A 19,586-nucleotide genomic window follows, 5' to 3' on the forward strand; every position below is an offset into this window, starting at 1 on the left:
GAGAGAGGCATAGAGAGGGAAGGGAAACCCCAAGGTAACAGCTCTGCACCAGATTGAGCACAATCAGTCCAGATTGTAGCAGTGTGGATCAAGTGACAGTTGTATTGATGGCAGTCAATGCAAGATGCTTCCTGCTACTGGACCATCTTTCTAACTCAAGGACAGAATGCCTGGGAGAGCAGGTCCACATTCTCATCTGGACTTGTTTATCTCACAATGTGCTGAGGAAGTGGTCACCCTCTCCTCCCCTCCATGCCCACAAAAGTGTTGTGTTTTGACCTACTTCTGGAAGCAAGAGCAAGTCATGGAAAGCTTTGAATCAAACATAAAAAGCAGGCCATTCCCCCAACTTAGCTGATCATGCAGCAAATAGCCTAAACCTCAGCTCTGACAGATGCCACAAGCCTCATTTATCACCTTGCTCCCTGACTCCCCCAGAAGGGGGTCCTGTGCATTCTCAGGGGTACCCACCACCAGACTATGATCCAGAGCCTGGTTTATCTCTTGGGAGACTTTATCTAACAGAGGCAAACATTAATTACCCTTTCTGTGTACAACTAGGCTTGGGCTTGCTACTCAGTTTCTCAAAACTATACATTATTTAGGAATTTACAGAGCAGGGAGAAAAACTACAAAGAAAAGTAAGAGAATGTGAGGAAGAGAGGAAATTTCAATCAGGGAAGAGCACTCAGGGTTTTCTAATGTTCTAGTAACTGTTACTCCATTCTGGTAAGTAGATATCCACATACATAGAACTTTATTTTTTTTTAATATATTTCTAATATACATATTTGTTAAAATACTGTTCTTTATGATGATACATTCTATAATAAAACATATTTTAAGTGGTAAGTGAATTCCTCTTTAAATCAGTAGAAATGTTTTAGTATCTTGAAACACCAAAGGAACCCAAAACATAGTCTTTAAAATTTTGTCCATAAGTGTGACAAGATATGGGAAATGGGTAAATCCTATAAATTTACCAAAGCTGATACAAGAAGAAATAGAAAATACAAATAATCCTATAATTATTTTTTAAGTTGAATCCATAATTTAAAACCTTCCTACAAAGAAAGCTTCAGGCCCAAATATTTTACCAGTGAATTCTATCAAAAATGAAAGAAATAATTCCAGTCTTACACAATTTCTTCCAAATAATGGAAAAAGTGAGCACACTCTATAGCTTCTTTTATGAGTCTCCCAAAACCTGACAAGAGCATTATAAGAAAGGAAAATCATAAGCTTGTCACTCATGAACATAGCCATAAAAATCATCAATAAAATATTATGAAAAACAAAGCCAGAAATATATGTATATATAAATACATACATCTCATGACCTAATTAGGATACTTCCAGGAATGCAAAGTTGTTTTAACTTTCAACATATTATCTCAATACAGCAATAAAGTTGTATGATAAAGTTCAACATCTTAGCAAATTAGATAAGAGAATTTCCTTAATTTGATAAAGGACTTCTATAGAAAACGTTCAGCAAGCATTGTACTTAATGGGGAAATGATGGGGGAAAAAACTTTCCCTCTGAGATTGCATCTGAAAAAAATTTCACCCCATTATCACTACTTCTATTCAATATTATCACGGAGGTCTTAACCAGTGCACAAGAACAAGAAATGAAAGAATGGTAAAGAAAATTGACATAAAACTGACCGTAATCACAGGTGATAAAGATTATGTTCATTAAAAAAATACAAAATGGGGTACCTGGGTGGCTCATTCGGTTAAGCATCCGACTTTGGCTCAGGTCATGATCTCAAGGTTCTTGGGTTCAAGCTCCATGTCAGGCTCCGTGCTGACAGCTCAGAGCCTGAAGCCTGCTTCAGATTCTGTATCTCCCTCTCTCTCTGCCTCTCCTCCACTCACACTCTACCTATCGCTCTCAAAAATAAACATTAAAAAAAAATTTTTAACACAAAATAATTTATCAGAATGCCTCATTGGCTCAGTCAGTGGAGCTTGCAACACTTTATCTTGGGGTTATAAGTTCAAGCCCCACACTGGGTGTAGAGATTACTTAAAAAAAATAAAATCTTAAAAAAATTAAAATAAATAAAAATTAAAAAGAATGTACAGATAATTAGAATCAACAAAAAAAGTAAGATTGCTAGATATAAGGTCAATATGCAGAAAACAACCATATTTCTATGTACTAGAAACAAACAGAAAATGAATTTTCTAAAAGATACCAATTTAAAATAGCATCAAGAAACCTTAATTACCTATGAATAAATCTAATAAAAGACTGGTAACACCAGGACCAATTGTTGGCTACTCCAAATCTTCCCTAACCTGTTTTTTATTTTCCATAGTACTTATCACTTTATCACCTTCTTACATACATAAATATTTATTGATTCTTAGTGAGCAGGTGACCCAGCTAGGTCAAGGAAAGCGAATTATGGAACTTTCTGGAACTGTGGAAAGAACTTTGTGCTTTCAGGTAAGGTTGATTAATTGGAGCTGCCATAGTGGCCCTTTTGGTGTTATTTGGTGTTATTTGGTGTTATTTGGTGCAGAGGAAAGCACTGCTAAGGTATGAAATCATATTCTTAATATGATTTCATATTCTTAATATTGGGGGGGTGTGGGGTTTTTTTGTTGATGGTTTGTTGTTTTTTTTGTTTTTTTGTTTTTTTTTTGAGAGAGAGAAAGAGAGAGAGAGAGAGAGAGAGAAAGAGACAGAGTGTGAGCTGGGAAGGGCAGAGAGAGAAGGAGACACAGAATCTGAAGCAGGCTTCAGGCTCTGAGCTGTCTGAACTGTGAGATCGTGACCTGAGCCGAAGTTGGACACTTAACCAACTGAGCCAACCAGGTGCCCCTTAAAGATACTATATATAGGCAGCTGTATCTGATTTAGTTACATCTGAAGCCACATCCTTGGAATTTTAATTATGTGAGCCAATCAATTTCCCTTTTCACTTAAATCAGCTTAAGTTGTGTTTCTGTACTTATGACTGAAAGGAGGTTTTTCACTATTACGATGTTGTAACAAAACAAAATGATGGGCTGAAAAACAGTGCATTAATCGTTCAAAATTATATTTATGGATAATTTATGCCAGCTTATGATGTTACATGAAAAAGGTAAATCCATAATAATGGAAAGTTTGACAATTTTGGATACAAAAATGTTATGTTGTACGCTGACTTTGGAAAAACTTTGCATAAAAAAACACTTGAATAAATATTCAAAACTATGAAAAAATGTCTTTCGAAAGTGATTTTTCCTCTTTTCATACTTTTGTATTTTCCGAAGTTTCCATGAGGAGTGGGTTATATTTTTAACACATATTTTATTACATTTATTACTTTTATTGTACAATAACACATTCTACAGTAAAACCTTGGATTGCGAGTAACTTATTCTGCAAGTGTTCTGCAAGACGAGCAAACATTTCTAATTTTTACTTGATAAATGTGCCATGTCTTGCAATACGAGTAGTACATGGCACCTAATGTCACATGATCACAGCCGAGCCAATGGTTCTCCCTTTCTTTCTCTCTCTCTCTTTCTGTCTCTGCAGGATTGTGGGTGATTGTCAATGCAACAGCACATTTCCACAAAAACCTCAAAAGGAGGCAAAAGCAAGTGTCATTGGATAGGTTCCTTGTTAAAGTTGCGCAAAAAGAAAAAGATTCCATTGAGCCAATAGACAACAATGATTCCGTTAGTGATAGTGAAAGTTGTCCTGCAGAATAACCCTCCTCTCTCTTGTCTCCCTCACATCAGCCACAAAGGTTTTCAAAGGTCAGGGCGGGTTAATTTATTTTTCTTTGTATTTTGTATTTTATTCATTGTTTTGTATTATATTACAGTATTGTAATCATTTTTATGTGAATATTTTTGGGTTCTAGAATGAATCATCTGAGTTTCCCTTATTTCTTGTGGGGAAATTCACTTTGATATACAAGTGCTTTGGATTACAAGCATGTTTACAGAATGAATTATGCTCACAAACCAAGGTTTGACTGTATTTATTTTATTGAGATATAATCCACACACCATAAAATTCACCCTTTTAAACTCTACAATTTAGTGATGCTCAGTATATTCACAAAATTGTGTAACCATCACCACCATCTAATTGCAGAACATTTTTGTCACCCTAATAAGAAACCTATACCATGAGCAACCATTCTTCATTCTCCCTACCCTGGCCCCTGGCAACCACGAATTGACTTTCCATTATTATGGATTTACCTCTTCTGGACGTTTCAAGTAGAAGCATACAATATGTGGACTTTTGTGTCTTGCTTCTTTCTCTTAGCATAATGTTTTCAAGGGTCGTCCATGTGTAACATGAATCAGTGCTTCATTCCTGTTTATGGCTGAATACTATTCCATCGTATGGATATACCACTTTTGTTAATCCATTCACCCACTGATAGACATTTGAGTTGTTTCCACTTTGGGGCTATTATGAATAGTGCTTCTACCAACACGAACGTCCTCATTTTTGTGGGGACATACGTCTTCAATTCTCTTGGGTAAATACCTAGGAGGGGAATGGCGGGTTGAGTGCATTTACTTTTATAATGTGTTCTAAAAACACAGAGAACTGTTTCTTAGCAGAAAATGTTGAATGTCGGTGCCACCAACCTGAAGCCACACAAATTCCTTCTCCTGCCACAGAGAAGGCTACTTTAGAGAAGATAACCATAGAAAAAAAAAGAATAAGGACCACTACCATTCACTATTTGGCAAGTGTGTCTGCCAGGTATTTATGATAGACAGCAAGATTTAGTCACAGTATTAAAGATGCCAGACACATTGATCAAATGAGGCAGTAAGCTGTTTAAAATTCCTGTACCTGGGGCACATGGGTGGCTCAGTCGGTTAAGCGGCCGACTTCGGCTCAGGTCATGATCTCGCAGTCCGTGAGTTCAAGCCCCGCGTTGGGCTCTGTGCTGACAGCTCAGAGCCTGGAGCCTGTTTCGGGTCCCGTGTCTCCCTCTCTCTGACCCTCCCCCGTTCATGCTCTGTCTCTCTCTGTCTCAAAAATAAATAAACGTTAAAAAAATTTTTAAAAAATAATTAAAAAAATAAAAATTAAAAAAAATTAAAAAAAATTCCTGTACTTATTGACAAGGCTAAAATAAAGACAATACTTTCATGAATGTTCACATTTTTTCCACCTTCCCTCTTTACCACAGTTTTCCAATGACAGGTAGATTTTATTACTTGCTTATACTACCATTTCACAAACTCAGCCAGCATAACTTAAAAATTTACTACACCAATGCAAAAAATTATAAAATTAGGAAATGCTGATAGTTAAGATAGCCTCCTTTCTGCCTTCAGGAAAAATAATCAAGTCACATAATAAGCAAACCACTTAACCTTAACATCAGAAAAACAACAACAACAACAACAACAAAAAGACAACAGATGAACTCGTGGCCAAATATTCATCTAATTATCCCATTGTCTTAAAGCCTTGAGGGTGATTTTCCTGCACACCTGCATGCACGTAATGAATAGTGACACCACTACCATTCTTATTATTAATTTTACTATTAATATTAAATTGGCTATACCAAGGGTGCCTGGGTGGCTCAGTCGATTAAGCGTCAGACTTCAGTTCAGGTCATTATCTCACAGCTCATAAGTTCAAGCCCTGCATCTGACTCTGTGATGACAGTTCAGAGCCTGGAGCCTACTTCGGATTCTGTGTCTCCCTCTCTCTCTGTCCCTTATCTGCTCATGCTCTGTCTCTCAAAAATAAATAGACATTAAAAAAAATTTTAATAAAATAAAAAAAATAAATTGGTTATACCATGGTTATCCTTAGACAAATGGTTAAATATGGGGGAACATATGCTCTTCTACAAGGCAAATATTGATCCTGCTCTTAATCCCATCCTGTTCAAAAATAAAGCAACCTCAGTCACCTGGGTGACTCAGCCAGTTAAGCGTCCAACTTTGGCTCAGGTCATGATCTCATGGCTCATGGGTTGGAACCCCATGTTGGGCTCTGTCCTGACAGCTCGGAGCCTGGAGCCTGCTTTGGATTCTGTGTCTCCCTCTCTCTCTCTGCCCATCCCCCACTCGCACTCTGCCTCTCTCCCTCTCTCTCTCTTTCTCTCGTTCTCTCTCAAAAATAAACGTTAAAAAAAAAATTTTTTTTTAATGTTTATTCATTTTTGAGAGACAGAGAAAGACAGAGTATGAGTGGGGAAGGGGCAGAGAAAGAGGGAGACACAGAATCTGAAGCAGGCTCCAGGCTCTGAGCTGTCAGCACAGAGTCCAATGCGGGGCTCGAACTCACGAACTTCAAGATCATGACCTGAGCCAAAGTTGGACACTCAACCGACTGAGCCACCCAGGCGCCCCCCAAATTTTTTTTAAATAAAGCAAACTTGGGGCTCCTGGGTGGCTCAGTCAGTTAAGCACCCTACTTCAGCTCAGGTCGTGATCTCATCACTCGTGAGTTCGAGCCCTGCTTCGGGCTCTGTGCTGACAGCTCAGAGCCTGGAGCCTGCTTCGATTCTGTGCCTCTGTCTCTCTCTGTCCCTCTCCTGCTCACACTGTCTTAATAAAAAATAAAAAATAAAATAAAATAAAGCAACCTCTTTGACATCGGCCATAGTCACCTCTCACTAAATATGTCTCCAGAGGCAAGGGAAACAAAAGCAAAAAATGAATTATGGGACTTCATCAAGATAAAAAGCTTCTGTACAGCAAGAAACAATCAACAAAACTAAAAGGCAACCTTCAAAATGGGAGAAGATATTTGCAAATGACATATCAGATAAAGGGCTAGTATCCAAAACCTACAAAGGACTTATCAAACTCAACCCCCAAATAACAAACAATCTGGTTAAGAAATGGGTAGAACACATGAATAGATGCTTCTCCAAAGAAGACATCCAGATGGCTAACAGACACATGAAAAGATGCTGAACATCACTCATCATCAGAGAAATACAAATCAAAACCACAATGAGATAGCACCTCATACCTGTCAGAATGGCTAAAATGAACAATGCAGGAAACAACAGAAGTCGGCAAGGATGTGGAGAAAGAGGAACCCTCTTACACTGCTCATGGGAATGCAGACTCGTGCACTCTGTAAAACAGTATGGAAGTTCCTCAAAAGGTTAAAAATAGAGCTACCCTATGATCTGGCATTTACATTACTAGATGTTTCCCCAAAGAATATAAAAATACTGATTTGAAGGGACACACAGTCCCTGATATTTATAGTAATATTATCAACAATAGCCTAACTATGAAAAGAGCCCAAATGTCCATCAACTGATAAATAAAGAAGATGTGGTATATATATATATCTATATATCTATATATAGATATATAGATATATAGATATATAGATAGATAGATATATACGCATATATATATACATATATATGTAATAGAATATTATACATATATATATACACATATATATGTATATATACACATATATATACAATAGAATATTACTCAGCCATCAAAAAGAATGAAATCTTGCCATTTGCAATGATGTGGATGTAATTAGAGTCTATTATGCTAAGCAAAATAAATCAGAGAAAGACAAATACCATATGATTTCACTCATATGTGGAATTTAAGAAGCAAAACATAGAGGGAAAAAAAAAAAAGAGGAAGGCAAGCCATAACACAGACTCTTAACTATAGAGAACAAACTGAGGGCTGCTGAAAGGGAGGTGGGCAGGGGGATGGGCTAACTGGGTGATAGGTACTAAAGTGGGTACTTGTTATGATGAGCACTGGATGTTATATGCAAGTGATGAATTGCTAAATTCTATTCTTGAAACTAATATTACACTATATGTTAACTAACTGGAATTTAAATAAAAACTTGAAACAAACTAAATAAATAAGTAATAAAGGGATTCTACTGTAAGGTTTGGTGTAAGAAACCATAAAATCCAAGCAGTTACAGCATATGTGTTTGAAATAAACACAACCTAGTCATTTTGGTTCATAATCCACACTTACTTATAAAATCATATCCTCTTTGGTGTATCAATAGGAAATGACCCATTTTTAAAAAAGGTTAAAAAGTTTTATATTACGTTATAACATGTTATGAAAGGGAGAACATCACTTATGGAAAGAATTATAAGGACTGAATCCATATATAGTGGAGAAAATGAGGGTTATCTGGACTTCTGTATATTAAATACAAAAAAGTCAACATACATGTTGTATTTGAACGCATCACTGCCAATCACTGCTAAAATGAAAGCTCAGTTATTCATTACAAAACAGTGAGATCTAAATTCTTTAGAACTCTTAAGCATCTGGGTGGCTCAGTCGGCACCCCTGATCCACTGTCATTTCTTAATTCAACAAAAAACATTCTGTCCCATTTAGTAGAGTCTTATTACCAAGGTGATAATGTAACTCCCAAGGTTAAGAGGCATTAATCCCATACTCTATGAAATACGAAACAGTGGCTGGATTTAAAGAGACAAACCCTAAAATACATAGGAAGGCTGCATTCAAATTCACAATTGAATTAGGTTCTCGTGAACACGTTTTTCTAAAAAGACACAAATGCCTGTCCCTTTATCAGTCAAGTAAATTCAAACTCTAAATGATTATCAGTCCCTGGTAATTATCAACCCGTGATCCTATGCCAGCCAGACATTCCCCTCTGTCTCCTAACACTGGTTCCATCGCCCCCTTATACTTTTTCCCACATCCAAACCCCATGCATTTACCACTTCATGCTTTTAACGTCTGGTACAACAGTAATAATGGTAGATGAAAACACAGTTGAAAAGAGAAAAATCAAGGTATTTCAAAATAAAGGGAAAATAACAGAATTTCTACTAGACACTTGTGAATCAATCAGAATCCATGGAAAAATATCAAATATAACACATGCCAACTTTTTGTAGATAGATACACATATAAAATATACACACATGTGTATGTATATCTATATCCGTATCGTCCTTCTCTAGTTGTTTCAGACAAGTGCCTAGCTCTGGAGAAAACCCTATTCAAAATCAGTCAATTCAATTACATCCTGCTCCTTGTATGGACCATTATATCATTATGATAATTACGTAACATTCTGTTCAATTTACATTAGGTTGAAACCTTCTTTAGGAGACAGCAAGAATAACAACTTGGGGATAACAAACAGTGACATAATAAAACAGGAGGAGGAAAACATGGTATTTACTTTTTATCATAAACCTAAGAATGAAGTTTAAGCCATTAATTTTATTATCTGAAACTAGTCAAACCCTGAAAATTGTCTTATGAAAACAAACACATCTTAATTTGGAATTAAAAAAAAAAAAAAACTCTAAGAGGTATCACCTCATATATAAAATGTGGTGGGACAAAGAAACAAAATAAAGCAACTTTCACATGCACCCAAAAACCTGTCACAGGCATTTGATCAAAACATCACTGGTGCCTAAATTTGCCATACCTGAATTTACTGTTCTGCCGTGCTGCATGTTAATAAAGAATACAAAACAAAAATAGGGAAATGTTAGCAGAATAAAACATAAAACTATTGCATGGAGAATTAAAAGATTAATTCACAAGGTTTTACATCCCGTAGCTAACAAGGATCAATGATTTAACATTTTTAACTCAGTTAACAAACCACACAGCTCTTAGCTGTGAATGGATGACCTATGAGACAGATTTAACTTATTAAAATATTTCGTCTTTTTTAAATTTCAAAGCAAGTGTAAGTTCCTGTTATAAAAGGGTCCTTTTTTAAAGCCGATGTTTGATTCACTTATTAGAGTGACACAGAGAAGAGAACAAAGGCCTTTGAGGCTGTGTCTATTTGATGCAGTTCTAAAAATATTTTAGTCATTATTTAGCATCAGGTAAAAATAACCATGGTCAAAATGAAGTACGACTTCAAATCTAGAATAATAAAATGAAGTTTGTAACATCAGACACGTACTATACATTTTTACAAAACAAAAAACAAAAACAAAACAAAAAATCCCAGGAAACTGAGTTGTTCATAGCTCTCAGTTTCGATGATAGAAGCTTCCATTTAAAACTTTGCCATATATTCAAAAACACAACAACTATTGGCTCAGCTCCACTAACATTCCAGACACATGTGGCCAAAGGGATAACCCCACTCCAGCACTTACTCCGCTTCTGGGACACAGCCTGCAGGCACGCAGTCACGATATCGCAGTTTCTCTGTACTTTATGCAGAAGCCTATCTTTTCGCTTCAGCTGCCGAAGTAGCTTTGCAGATTGTACGCCAATTCTATGCTTTAGCTCTTGAAGGATTGTCTTCAGTTCATTAGTGTCTATCAAAGAAAAAGAAAAATAAGAAAATAAATACCCTGAGAAGAATACAAATTCCCATGTAACACTCACCAATCATAGGACGAATATCTAGAACATCCATTTAAACCAAGTAATTCTGGCTTCTCACCCAGGATTACATGCACGTGTTCAGCTGAGATATTCTGATCAAATAAATCACTCAAACATTTCCTGCCCTGGCCGTGAGATAATTACTGTAAGATAAGTTTTATCTTTGAGGCTACTTGCAACATGTAAGCAAAGACTCTTGTCACATTTAGCTCAGGTTGCAGATTTACCTTTCATTGCCTGAAAATTGGCATGTATATTTTGTATCATTAAAGTGCTCAGACGGTAAGCTTACAAGAAAAGAATCCTTTTGAATCTGTTACATCAATGGTAAATCTAACAGCTGATAACAATTTTTTTAAATAAATGTTTATTCATTTTTGAGAGAGAATGTGTGAGTGGGGGGAGGGGAGGGGCAGAGAGAGAGAAGGGGACAGAGGATCTGAAGTGGGCTCCAAGCCGACAGCAGTGACAATTCGAGTTTCAAACTCATGAACCTTGAGATGATGACCTGAGCTGAAGCTGGACACTCAACCAACTGAGTCACCCAGGCGCCCTTGATAACAAATGTTTTCGTTTGGTTTTGTTTTAAAGTTTATTCATTTGTTTTGGGGGAGAGAGAGAGAGAGAGAGAGAGAGAGAGAGAGACAGACAGACAGCATGAGCTGGGGAGGGGCAGAGAGAGGGAGGGAGACAGAGAATCCCAAGCAGGTCCGCACTGCCAGCATGGAGCCTGAGGTGGGACTCAAACTCACAAAACTGAGATCACGCCTGGGGCTGAAACCAGAAGTGGGAGGCTTAACCAACTGAGCCACTCAGACGTCCCCTGATAACAAACGTTTTTAAAAGCACTCACCTTTGTAAATGATCCGTTAAAAGCAAATAATATAACCACATTTTCTAACGTAGATGAATATAGCAATATTGGTTTGGTTTTAAATATACAGTCTTCCAATAGCTTGATTATTAGGTACAATATTTCACTTTAGAAACTCAGTAGTTTTTCAAATATGATAGAAGATACATTTCCTTTACACAGATAAGTTAAGGATAATTTTACATTCATAAAATTAATATTCCCAACAGCTGTTTTTCCACAAATGAAAAAAGACTTGGGAATCGGAACTATCAGCAATCTTTATATGAATAATCATTACAATTTGGGAGTTTCGTCTGTCACACTTGGTATTATCATTAGTCACTGGAGTGTGGTCTGCCAGTCAGGCAAGAAGCTTCCATGCAACTCGGAATTGGCTAGGCCCTCATTAGAGATCCTGTGTGGGATTTAGGTCTATTCATTTTTAAAGGGACTTTGAGAAACTAGAGAGGATCCAAAGAGAACAAAAGAAGTATTCAAAAGCTAAAAAAAAAAAAAAAAAAAAATCCAGAGGTCAAAGAAAAAGAACTTTGGGGATCTGTATAACAGAAGTACAAGGTGGACCTTTAACAGCAATCATGTTTAGCCACATCATGGAAAATGTATTAGACCTTGAAAAGAACTCCCTTTGGACCAACCAACCATCTTTGTGATCTTAGGCAAGGTAGTACTCCCAGGCTCAAATTATGTTTAGCATACAAGACTATTTTGAGAAAGAAATGTGAACAGTCTTTATAAACATCAATATAAATAGCACTAAAATAAGAATAAGGGGTTACTCTGAAGAAGAGAACAAAGGCCATTTCTCTTACCTTGAGTTCAAACTTGGTGGCACATAAGGAAAAGAACACATTTAGGTTAAATGATAACATTCGTGTTCTAAGGAAAAGTAAATATGGAAACAAGCTAAAAGAGGAGACCAGGGGGCTCTTCGTCCCTAGATCCCTTCCACAGAGCAAAGAGCCTTTCTTTGAATGTTTAAAATTTTTCCTTCCAGAAACAGAAAGGGTAGGAATATCATTATCTTGCATTTACATTATAGTTGTTTTTTGTTTTACATTATAGTTTCCTTCCAACAAAGAGTCATTTTCAGGGACTCTTAAGGTATCCACAGCTCTGTGATGCTCTGAACTATGTGTATTATCCAACATGGGAAAAATCTTCAGAGTTTAGAAATGTCTTCTACAGCAATATCTGCTGATAAAGCATCCTGAAGACAGGAATAATAAGGTCTCCTTTATCTTTGCATGCCCCACAGCATCAGCCACTTTTGCTGTTAAGTAAATGAGGAAAAGACCAACTGACAAGCAGCGGACAATTTCCTCTCTAAGAAATTCCAGTGTGTATGTTGATAAAAATAGTACCTAAACTTTGTTGAGCATTTTACACACACATTAACTTACGTAATTATCACCACAGTCCTCTCTGAGAGGTAGGTGTTATTATTATCCATATTTGTAAGTGAGAAAAATAAGACACAGAAAGGTTAAATAGCTTGCCCAAGGTCACACAGCGAGTAATGAACAGTGGCAGGATATCGATTCAAGCACTCTGACTCCAAAGTTCACCTCCTTTATGAAAATACCAAGAAGGGAGCCAAGATTTCCTGAGAAACCATTCTGATGCTTCACATAAATAAAGGACCCACACACGCCAAACACCTAAATAGGTGCTACAGCAAAAATCCTAATAGAGTAAGAGGTTATCTACAAAGCATTATGATAGGAGGGACATTTTTTGATCTTGAAACAAAATCAAGTAATCTAATAAGCTGTAAAATTATTTATGCAGACAGCTGTTTCCACGTGCTTCCACCTGTTTATTCTTAATATTCTAATGATACTCATCAATAAAGGGGGTGCGTGTGGGTGCGTATAAGATTATTATAATATGGCACTTTTGTTCATCTTAACAGAGTCGATTCAAAGGAAAGAAAAGGTTAGCAGGCAACTATGCAATAAGGCTGAGACTTGGGAAAAACAGAATCTTGGAGATCTTGTGAATTAGTAGAGTGGTCACTGGTTTGAAATCCACAGGCAAAGCTCTTTAAACTTTAAACTTTAGCTTGCCAAATTTCCTCTTCCACGAGGAAATTGCCAAGCCCCCAAATTTGCTCAGTAATGAAAAGTGAACGGCCTTGTAAAAGACAGAAAGGCAAATCATAATTCTTCAGAGTTGATTTTGTTGGATTCGGAAGGACCTATTGCCCCCACGGAACTCCTGGCATAAACACTCCGAGAACAGCCAAAAAAACTGTGTAAAATTAAATGGCACTACTCCAGGCAAAGTCCCAGGCAGGGGGAGGAAGGCAGAAGCCATTTGTAACAATCAGCTGAGAAAAAAACCTTTGCTAGGAAGCCAAAGGAGGAAGCTGAAAGCAAACAGCTTTCAACTTTCAACACAGATTCGAGAAAGCAGACAGATTTATTCCTTTTCTGTTATTTATTTTTTTTCCCCCACCTGGCACCAGCTAGACTTACAATTAGGAGACAGGAGACCATTCAATAGTATTCTCTCCTTCCTTCCTCTCCTGGTAATTTAGCACAAGGACACTAATTCAAGATATGTTATGGCGGCTTAGCATCTGTTTTCCACACCTCACTTTATTATATAAATTGAGGTCTTGATACATCTATGAAAAAGACATCTGTAATAACAGTGCCTGAAAGGCAAGCTATTATGAACAGTTAAGGCGGGGGTGGGGGGGAACCTCAGGACGTGAGCATCAGGGTCTGATAACAAAAGAAACACCAAATTAGCCTCCCCCCCGCCACTCCCCAAAAGCCACGTCCATTTCCAAATCGAAGGTACCAGCAGTCAAACCCTGTGCTAAAGCCAACAGCGTAGGGCCCTCCACTAATCCGCCGCCGAGTGAGCTTCCTGAAACCAGACTGGCTGGCAGAAATGGAATTCATCCGCTCTGCTTAGAAACTGCATTATCGAATTATTCTGCCTCACTAGTTAAACACTATCCTAGTGGTGTGGCCAGGGAGGGCGGATTAGGAGAAATTAAAAAAAAAAAAAAAAAAAAAATCAGGCCCAGGAGTCGCCGGTCTTCTCTCGGCGTCCCCTAGGCAACTTGTGCTACGCGTACCAGAAACTCCCAACAGTCGAAAGAGCTGTTCAGGTGCAATTAGAAGGTGGGCTGCCTGTCCCTTCGGGGCTCCTGCAAACACGGTGCGCGCAGAGGAGCAGAGACCCGCCGCTACCACCCCCAACAACTGTACCACCCGCTACAACCCCAACAACTGAGGTTCCACTGAGCAGCTCGAGAGGGATGCGGGCGGGGGCACAGTAAGAACTGAGTTTAGCCACGAACCAGTGACACCGCGGCCACTAGCCGCAGGTCAAAGGAGCCGCCCCAACCGTAATATCGGAGCGCCGCGCGGCTCAGCCAGGGGTGCCCAGGTGAGCGCGGGAGCGCCGGCGGACGCGGCGGGGTGCCCTGCGGCCCGTCCCCGAAGCCCCCGAAGCCCCCGAAGCTCACCTTTCTGCCGCAGGTACTGCATCTGGTGCCGCTGGCTCGGCCGCTCCTGCAGCTCCTGCAGCACCCGGGAGTCGCCGCCGCGGCCGCCCAGGAACACGTCGGAGCCGGAGGCCTCCGTGGAGCTGTCGAGGCTGTCGCGGCGCCGTGGGCGACCCCCGAGCCCCCGGCTCCCGCCCGCCGCCTCCTCCTCCTCAGTGCAGCTGTACAGCTCGGTGAGCAGGCCGCTCACCAGGGACGCCGTGCGGCTCGTCCTGCCGCCCCGCGGCTCGCCGGGCTCCGGGTCCTCCTCGGCCTCCCAGGAGTCCCGGGAGCCTCGAGGCTGCTCCGCCGGGGGCGCCCCGCGCAGGCACACAGACCTGGGAGCACCGACAACCGCTTCCTCCGCCGCGTCCTCCCGCCCTGCCTCGGGCTCCGGGCGCCCCGTCCGGCCCCCGCCCGTGGGAAGGACCTCCATGGCCCGCGGTGCGCGAAAGCCCGGCTCCCGCCTCTCCTCCCGCCCGGCCGCGCCGGCCAGTTCCGGGAGGAGGCGCGGCCTCACGGCCGCCGGGGGTGCCCTGGGCCGGGCGCCGCGCCAGCGGGCCCCAGATCCCCGAGGCTCCTGACCTCCCCTCGGCGGGCACGCGAGCCGCCGCCCCGCAGCTCCGAACCGGGACGAGCGGGGCGGGGGGCTGGGGGGCATACGGCCACGCCTCTGAACCACCTGGGGACACCTGCAGCAGGTGAGGCCCCACTTCCCCTGGGAACGCTATCTGATCCGCGTCTAGGAGGATGTGGCCAGAACGCATCAGGACGAAGCCTTCAGCCGGAGGGGGAAGGGCCCTCTGGCAGCCCCCACCTTTACTTTTAAGCACGTGATTTAACTCAAAAAGGGGGCAGTTCTTGCCTCCTAGTCAGCCACCTGCTAGAAATCCTGCGGGGGAGAGTTCTCGACGCCAGTCAATAGGCCGAGAGGCCAGGAGCTCCCTTCTTCGCGTATTCAAGGCACAGTGCCCAGCCCTTCCCACCGTCCCACCTGATCCGGGCGCCTTTCAAGGCGCTCTTAGTTTCTGACAATAACCTTTCTGAAGACTTGGCTTATGCTGGAGATTTAATAACGCTGGGAACTTTCATCCTTCAGTGAAAAAGTCAAGTGCTAGATTAAGATCAACTAATTCCCAGGCACAAAACCTAACAGAGAATGAGGGCTTTAATAAATGTCCCTGAGATGACCGCACCAATGAGTTGACATGGCTGATTCTGACAGTGAAATCAAAAGCTGACGGTAATATTCTGAGAGATGTAGCTTTACATTAGACCTCAGTGGAAGAACCCTGAGATGCCCCTCCACGGCATGTATTTTTGTGAATTTAGTAGTAATTCTCAACGTTTTTGACGGCTTTTTGTGTGTGCCAAATCCTGTTCTTAATTCTTTGCACGAACTATCCCATTTAATTCTCACTTTAACGCTATAAAGCAGGTAAATATTGTGGGACTTTTTTTTTTTTTTGAGGTATAATTGACTTAAAATTAAGTTAGTTTCAGGTGTCCAACATATGGCTTTGATATTTGAGTATATTTCAGAATGACCACAAGGATAAGTCTAATGAACTAACATCCCTCACCATACAGAGTTTAAAAGGTAAGTGCTATATATAGCCTCACTTTTCAGGTGAGGAGCTGAGGCACAGAGGGACTAAATAACTGCCCATTCACAAAGAATAAAGTGAACTTCCCTTAATGCTTAAAGTGTCTGGCTTTCATTATGGATGAATACATATTCCATTATGGACTCCATTATGGATTTTCATTAATGGACGAACATGTATTTGTGTAAGCCCTAGCGCTATTAAATATTTGCCGCATTTCTAAAAGCAGCCACAATGCACCTAGTGAACAATGGTGGGGCTTCATGTTTGTTCAGCACACGTTTTACTTTTCATGGCACTTTCATAATAGAGTCTGACCCTACAGGTAGAAACCTGAGGCCTCTGGTCACCACCACCACCACAATGCTTGTAAACACAGAGTGAGGGCAATAGGGCCCTTTTTGAAATTTGGAGTTACTGTAAGAAAAGCAAACTTTTAACGACTTTTCTCCTTAGGTATCCAGAATTTTTAAAAAGACTAGAAACATCATGTTGTGGTTTTACAACTGTATTTACTACTATGCCCATTGAATTATAAAATGTATTAAATAGAAAAATGAAATTATTTCTTTGTTGTTTAGTCTTTTGAGCTTTTTTTAAAATTTTGTTTTTAATGTTTACTTTTTTTCAATATATGGAATTGTCAAATTGGTTTCCATACAACACCCAGTGCTCATCCCAAAAGGTGCCCTCCTCAATACCCATCACCCACCCTCCCCTCCCTCCCACCCCCCATCAACCAATGTTTATTTACTTTTGAGAGAGAGACAGAGTGAGCAGAGGAGGGGCACAGAGAGAGAGAGAGAGAGAGAGAGAGAGAATCCCAAGCAGGTTTCAAGTTGTCATCACAGAGCCTGACGAAGGGCTCAATCTCACCAACAGTGAGATCATGACCCTCTGAGCCGAAATCAAGAGTCAGACGCTTAGCTGGGAGCTTCTTTCATAGGCCAAAGTTTGCAACACGCAGGACTTTCAGTAACGGGAAACAATGAAATTGGATCTCTTTTCTTATTTGACTCCCCAACCCTTTCTCTATCTCCATCCAGTAAGAAATGTGGTTACCAGTCTTCAGAACCTCATGTTAGGTATCTCTATCAGGACTTATGGATGAAGAAACTCAAAGTGAGCTTGAAGGAGACGGGGAAAGAAACCAGTAAACACAATAGGTCATTGACAGTCAACATTTCTAAATTATTCAGAACTTCAAAATTATTTCTCATTTCCTGTCAGTACCAAACCACACTAGGAGAGGAAATTGGCAAAATAAAAGCTAACAAGGAAAATAGATTCAAGTCCCTTGCACTTGTTAGAATGATCATCCCCCCAGATACCCACAGGACTCTTACCTCACCAAGGTCAAGTCTCTGCTTAAACATCATCTTCTCAGTGGGTCTAACCACTCTATTTGAAACTGTGGCTCCCCACCCTCCACCATTCCCTTATTCCCCCTCCTTGTTCTCTTTTTTCCATAATATGCTCCATCTTCCGACTTACCATATCACCTAATGACTTATTTTGTCATCTGTCTTCTGCCAGGAAAATGTAAGCTCCTGAAGGCAGGAATTTTTGTCTAATTTTGTTCATGGATGTATGCTCATCAAACTAGACAGAAGACCAACAAATTACCTGCTTTCCTAAAAAAAAGAGAGTCTCATTAAAAAGAATCTTAGAAGTGGTGTTAGCATAGAGCAGCCCATTTTTGGACCTTATATTACTGCTGCCTGGTGACTGGAAGTCCCTAGGTGAGTTCCCTGAAGCTCTGAAGCCTTCTAATTGGAGGTAAGAGAGAACTATTGGTCTCACAGAATATGATTTCAAACTGATCATGACTAAAGGTAATAGCTAAAATTAAGTTTACTATGGTTAATTATGCTACTGATAATCAGTATTTTAACTTATTTGGAAACTTAGTTTCAATATTTAAATAATTATACTAACTACTTTATGCCAGATATAAGGTCTAGTGATACATTATATTTACAAGGATCTAAGAGCACCTATATTGAGTACAATTTACTACAATTTATAGAATACAATTTACGGAAATCTAGTGTGCAAACTACAGGCTGTGAACGTTTACAATTTCCAAACAGGCACTGGGGTCTTGCCAATAACCTTCTGATACCTGTCACTTAAAACTACCCTAACAAGGGGCACCTGGGTGGCTCAGTCGGTTAAGCGGCCAACTTCGGCTCAGGTCATGATCTCACGGTCCGTGAGTTCGAGCCCTGCGTCGGGCTCTGTGCTGACCGCCCAGAGCCTGGAGCCCGTTTCAGATTCTGTGTCTCCCTCTCTCTGACCCTCCCCCGTTCATGCTCTGTCTCTCTCTGTCTCAAAAATAAATAAACGTTAAAAAAAAATTAAAAAAAAAAAAAAAACTACCCTAACAAGAGGCTCCTGGGTGGCTCACTCAGTTGAGTCCGACTTCAGCTCAGGTCATGATCTCATGGTTTGTGGGTTTGAGCCCGAGTAGGGCTTTGTACTGACAACTCAGAGCCTGGAGTGTGCTTTGGATTCTGTGTCTCCCTCTCTCTGCTTCTCCTCTGTTTGCACTCTGTCCCTCTACACCAAAAATGAATAAACATTAAAGGTAACTAAAAAAAAAAAAAAAAAAAAAACTACCTTAACAAGACTCTCAACATTTTTGATAATTTGATTATTTTTTCAGCATGTTAAGACACACACATAAATAATGAATTGCTATGATGAAAGCTTTGATTATGCTCAGAATGGCTGATTTCTAATATCTAGCATTGAATCTTTTACTCTAATCCTTCCGGGATTTCTCATTCCCAGGCATAAGAGAAATTCAAAAAGTCATGGCTTGGTTTCAGCTTCTGCTCATGGAAGCTCATTTTTGCTCTTTATTTTTGCTGATTACAGTTTATTTATATGCTTGGACTACAATAATCTCCATTTTCAGTTTAATAACTAGACATGCAGAAGACTCATACTTTTCAATCCAAAAAGCTGGGATGCCAGGTTAAAAAGAGATTTTATTACTTTTAAAAACCATCAAGCCTTAGATAGACCTTAGGAAATACATAGTGATACATAGTAGTTAGCCAATAAACAAGGGCTATTAGGGGAGCCTGAGTGGCTCAGTTGGTTAAGTCAGACTTCGTTCGTTTGGCTCAAGTCATGATCTCACGGTTCAAGGGTTCAAGCCCCGTGTTGGCCTCTCTGCTGTCAGCACAGAGCCCACTTCAGATCCTCTGTCCCCTTCTCTCTGCAC

At 40.2% G+C, this 19,586-nt stretch overlaps 1 protein-coding gene across 2 annotated transcripts in view; it reads right to left on the reverse strand.

Annotated features, from left to right (window-relative positions):
• TBC1D30 (TBC1 domain family member 30) overlaps window positions 1-15,443 on the reverse strand; it is an 85,307-nt gene extending 69,864 nt beyond the window's left edge. Inside the window, exons 1-2 of one of the 2 annotated variants that reach the window (XM_019455007.2) lie at window positions 14,727-15,443; window positions 10,131-10,295 (exon numbers count right to left, since the gene is read on the reverse strand). In XM_019455007.2, coding sequence (XP_019310552.2) covers window positions 10,131-10,295; window positions 14,727-15,405 — 844 coding nt within the window. In that variant the 5' untranslated portion in view covers window positions 15,406-15,443. The remainder of the gene's footprint in view (window positions 1-10,130; window positions 10,296-14,726) is intronic. The other variant, XM_019455008.2, reaches the window with a different exon arrangement.
• Between the last annotated feature and the right edge of the window lie 4,143 nt (window positions 15,444-19,586).

This window comes from Panthera pardus, unplaced genomic scaffold (genome assembly GCF_024362965.1).
Source record: "Panthera pardus isolate Hobbes unplaced genomic scaffold, ASM2436296v1 HiC_scaffold_6, whole genome shotgun sequence".
NCBI classification, from domain to species: Eukaryota; Metazoa; Chordata; class Mammalia; order Carnivora; family Felidae; genus Panthera; species Panthera pardus.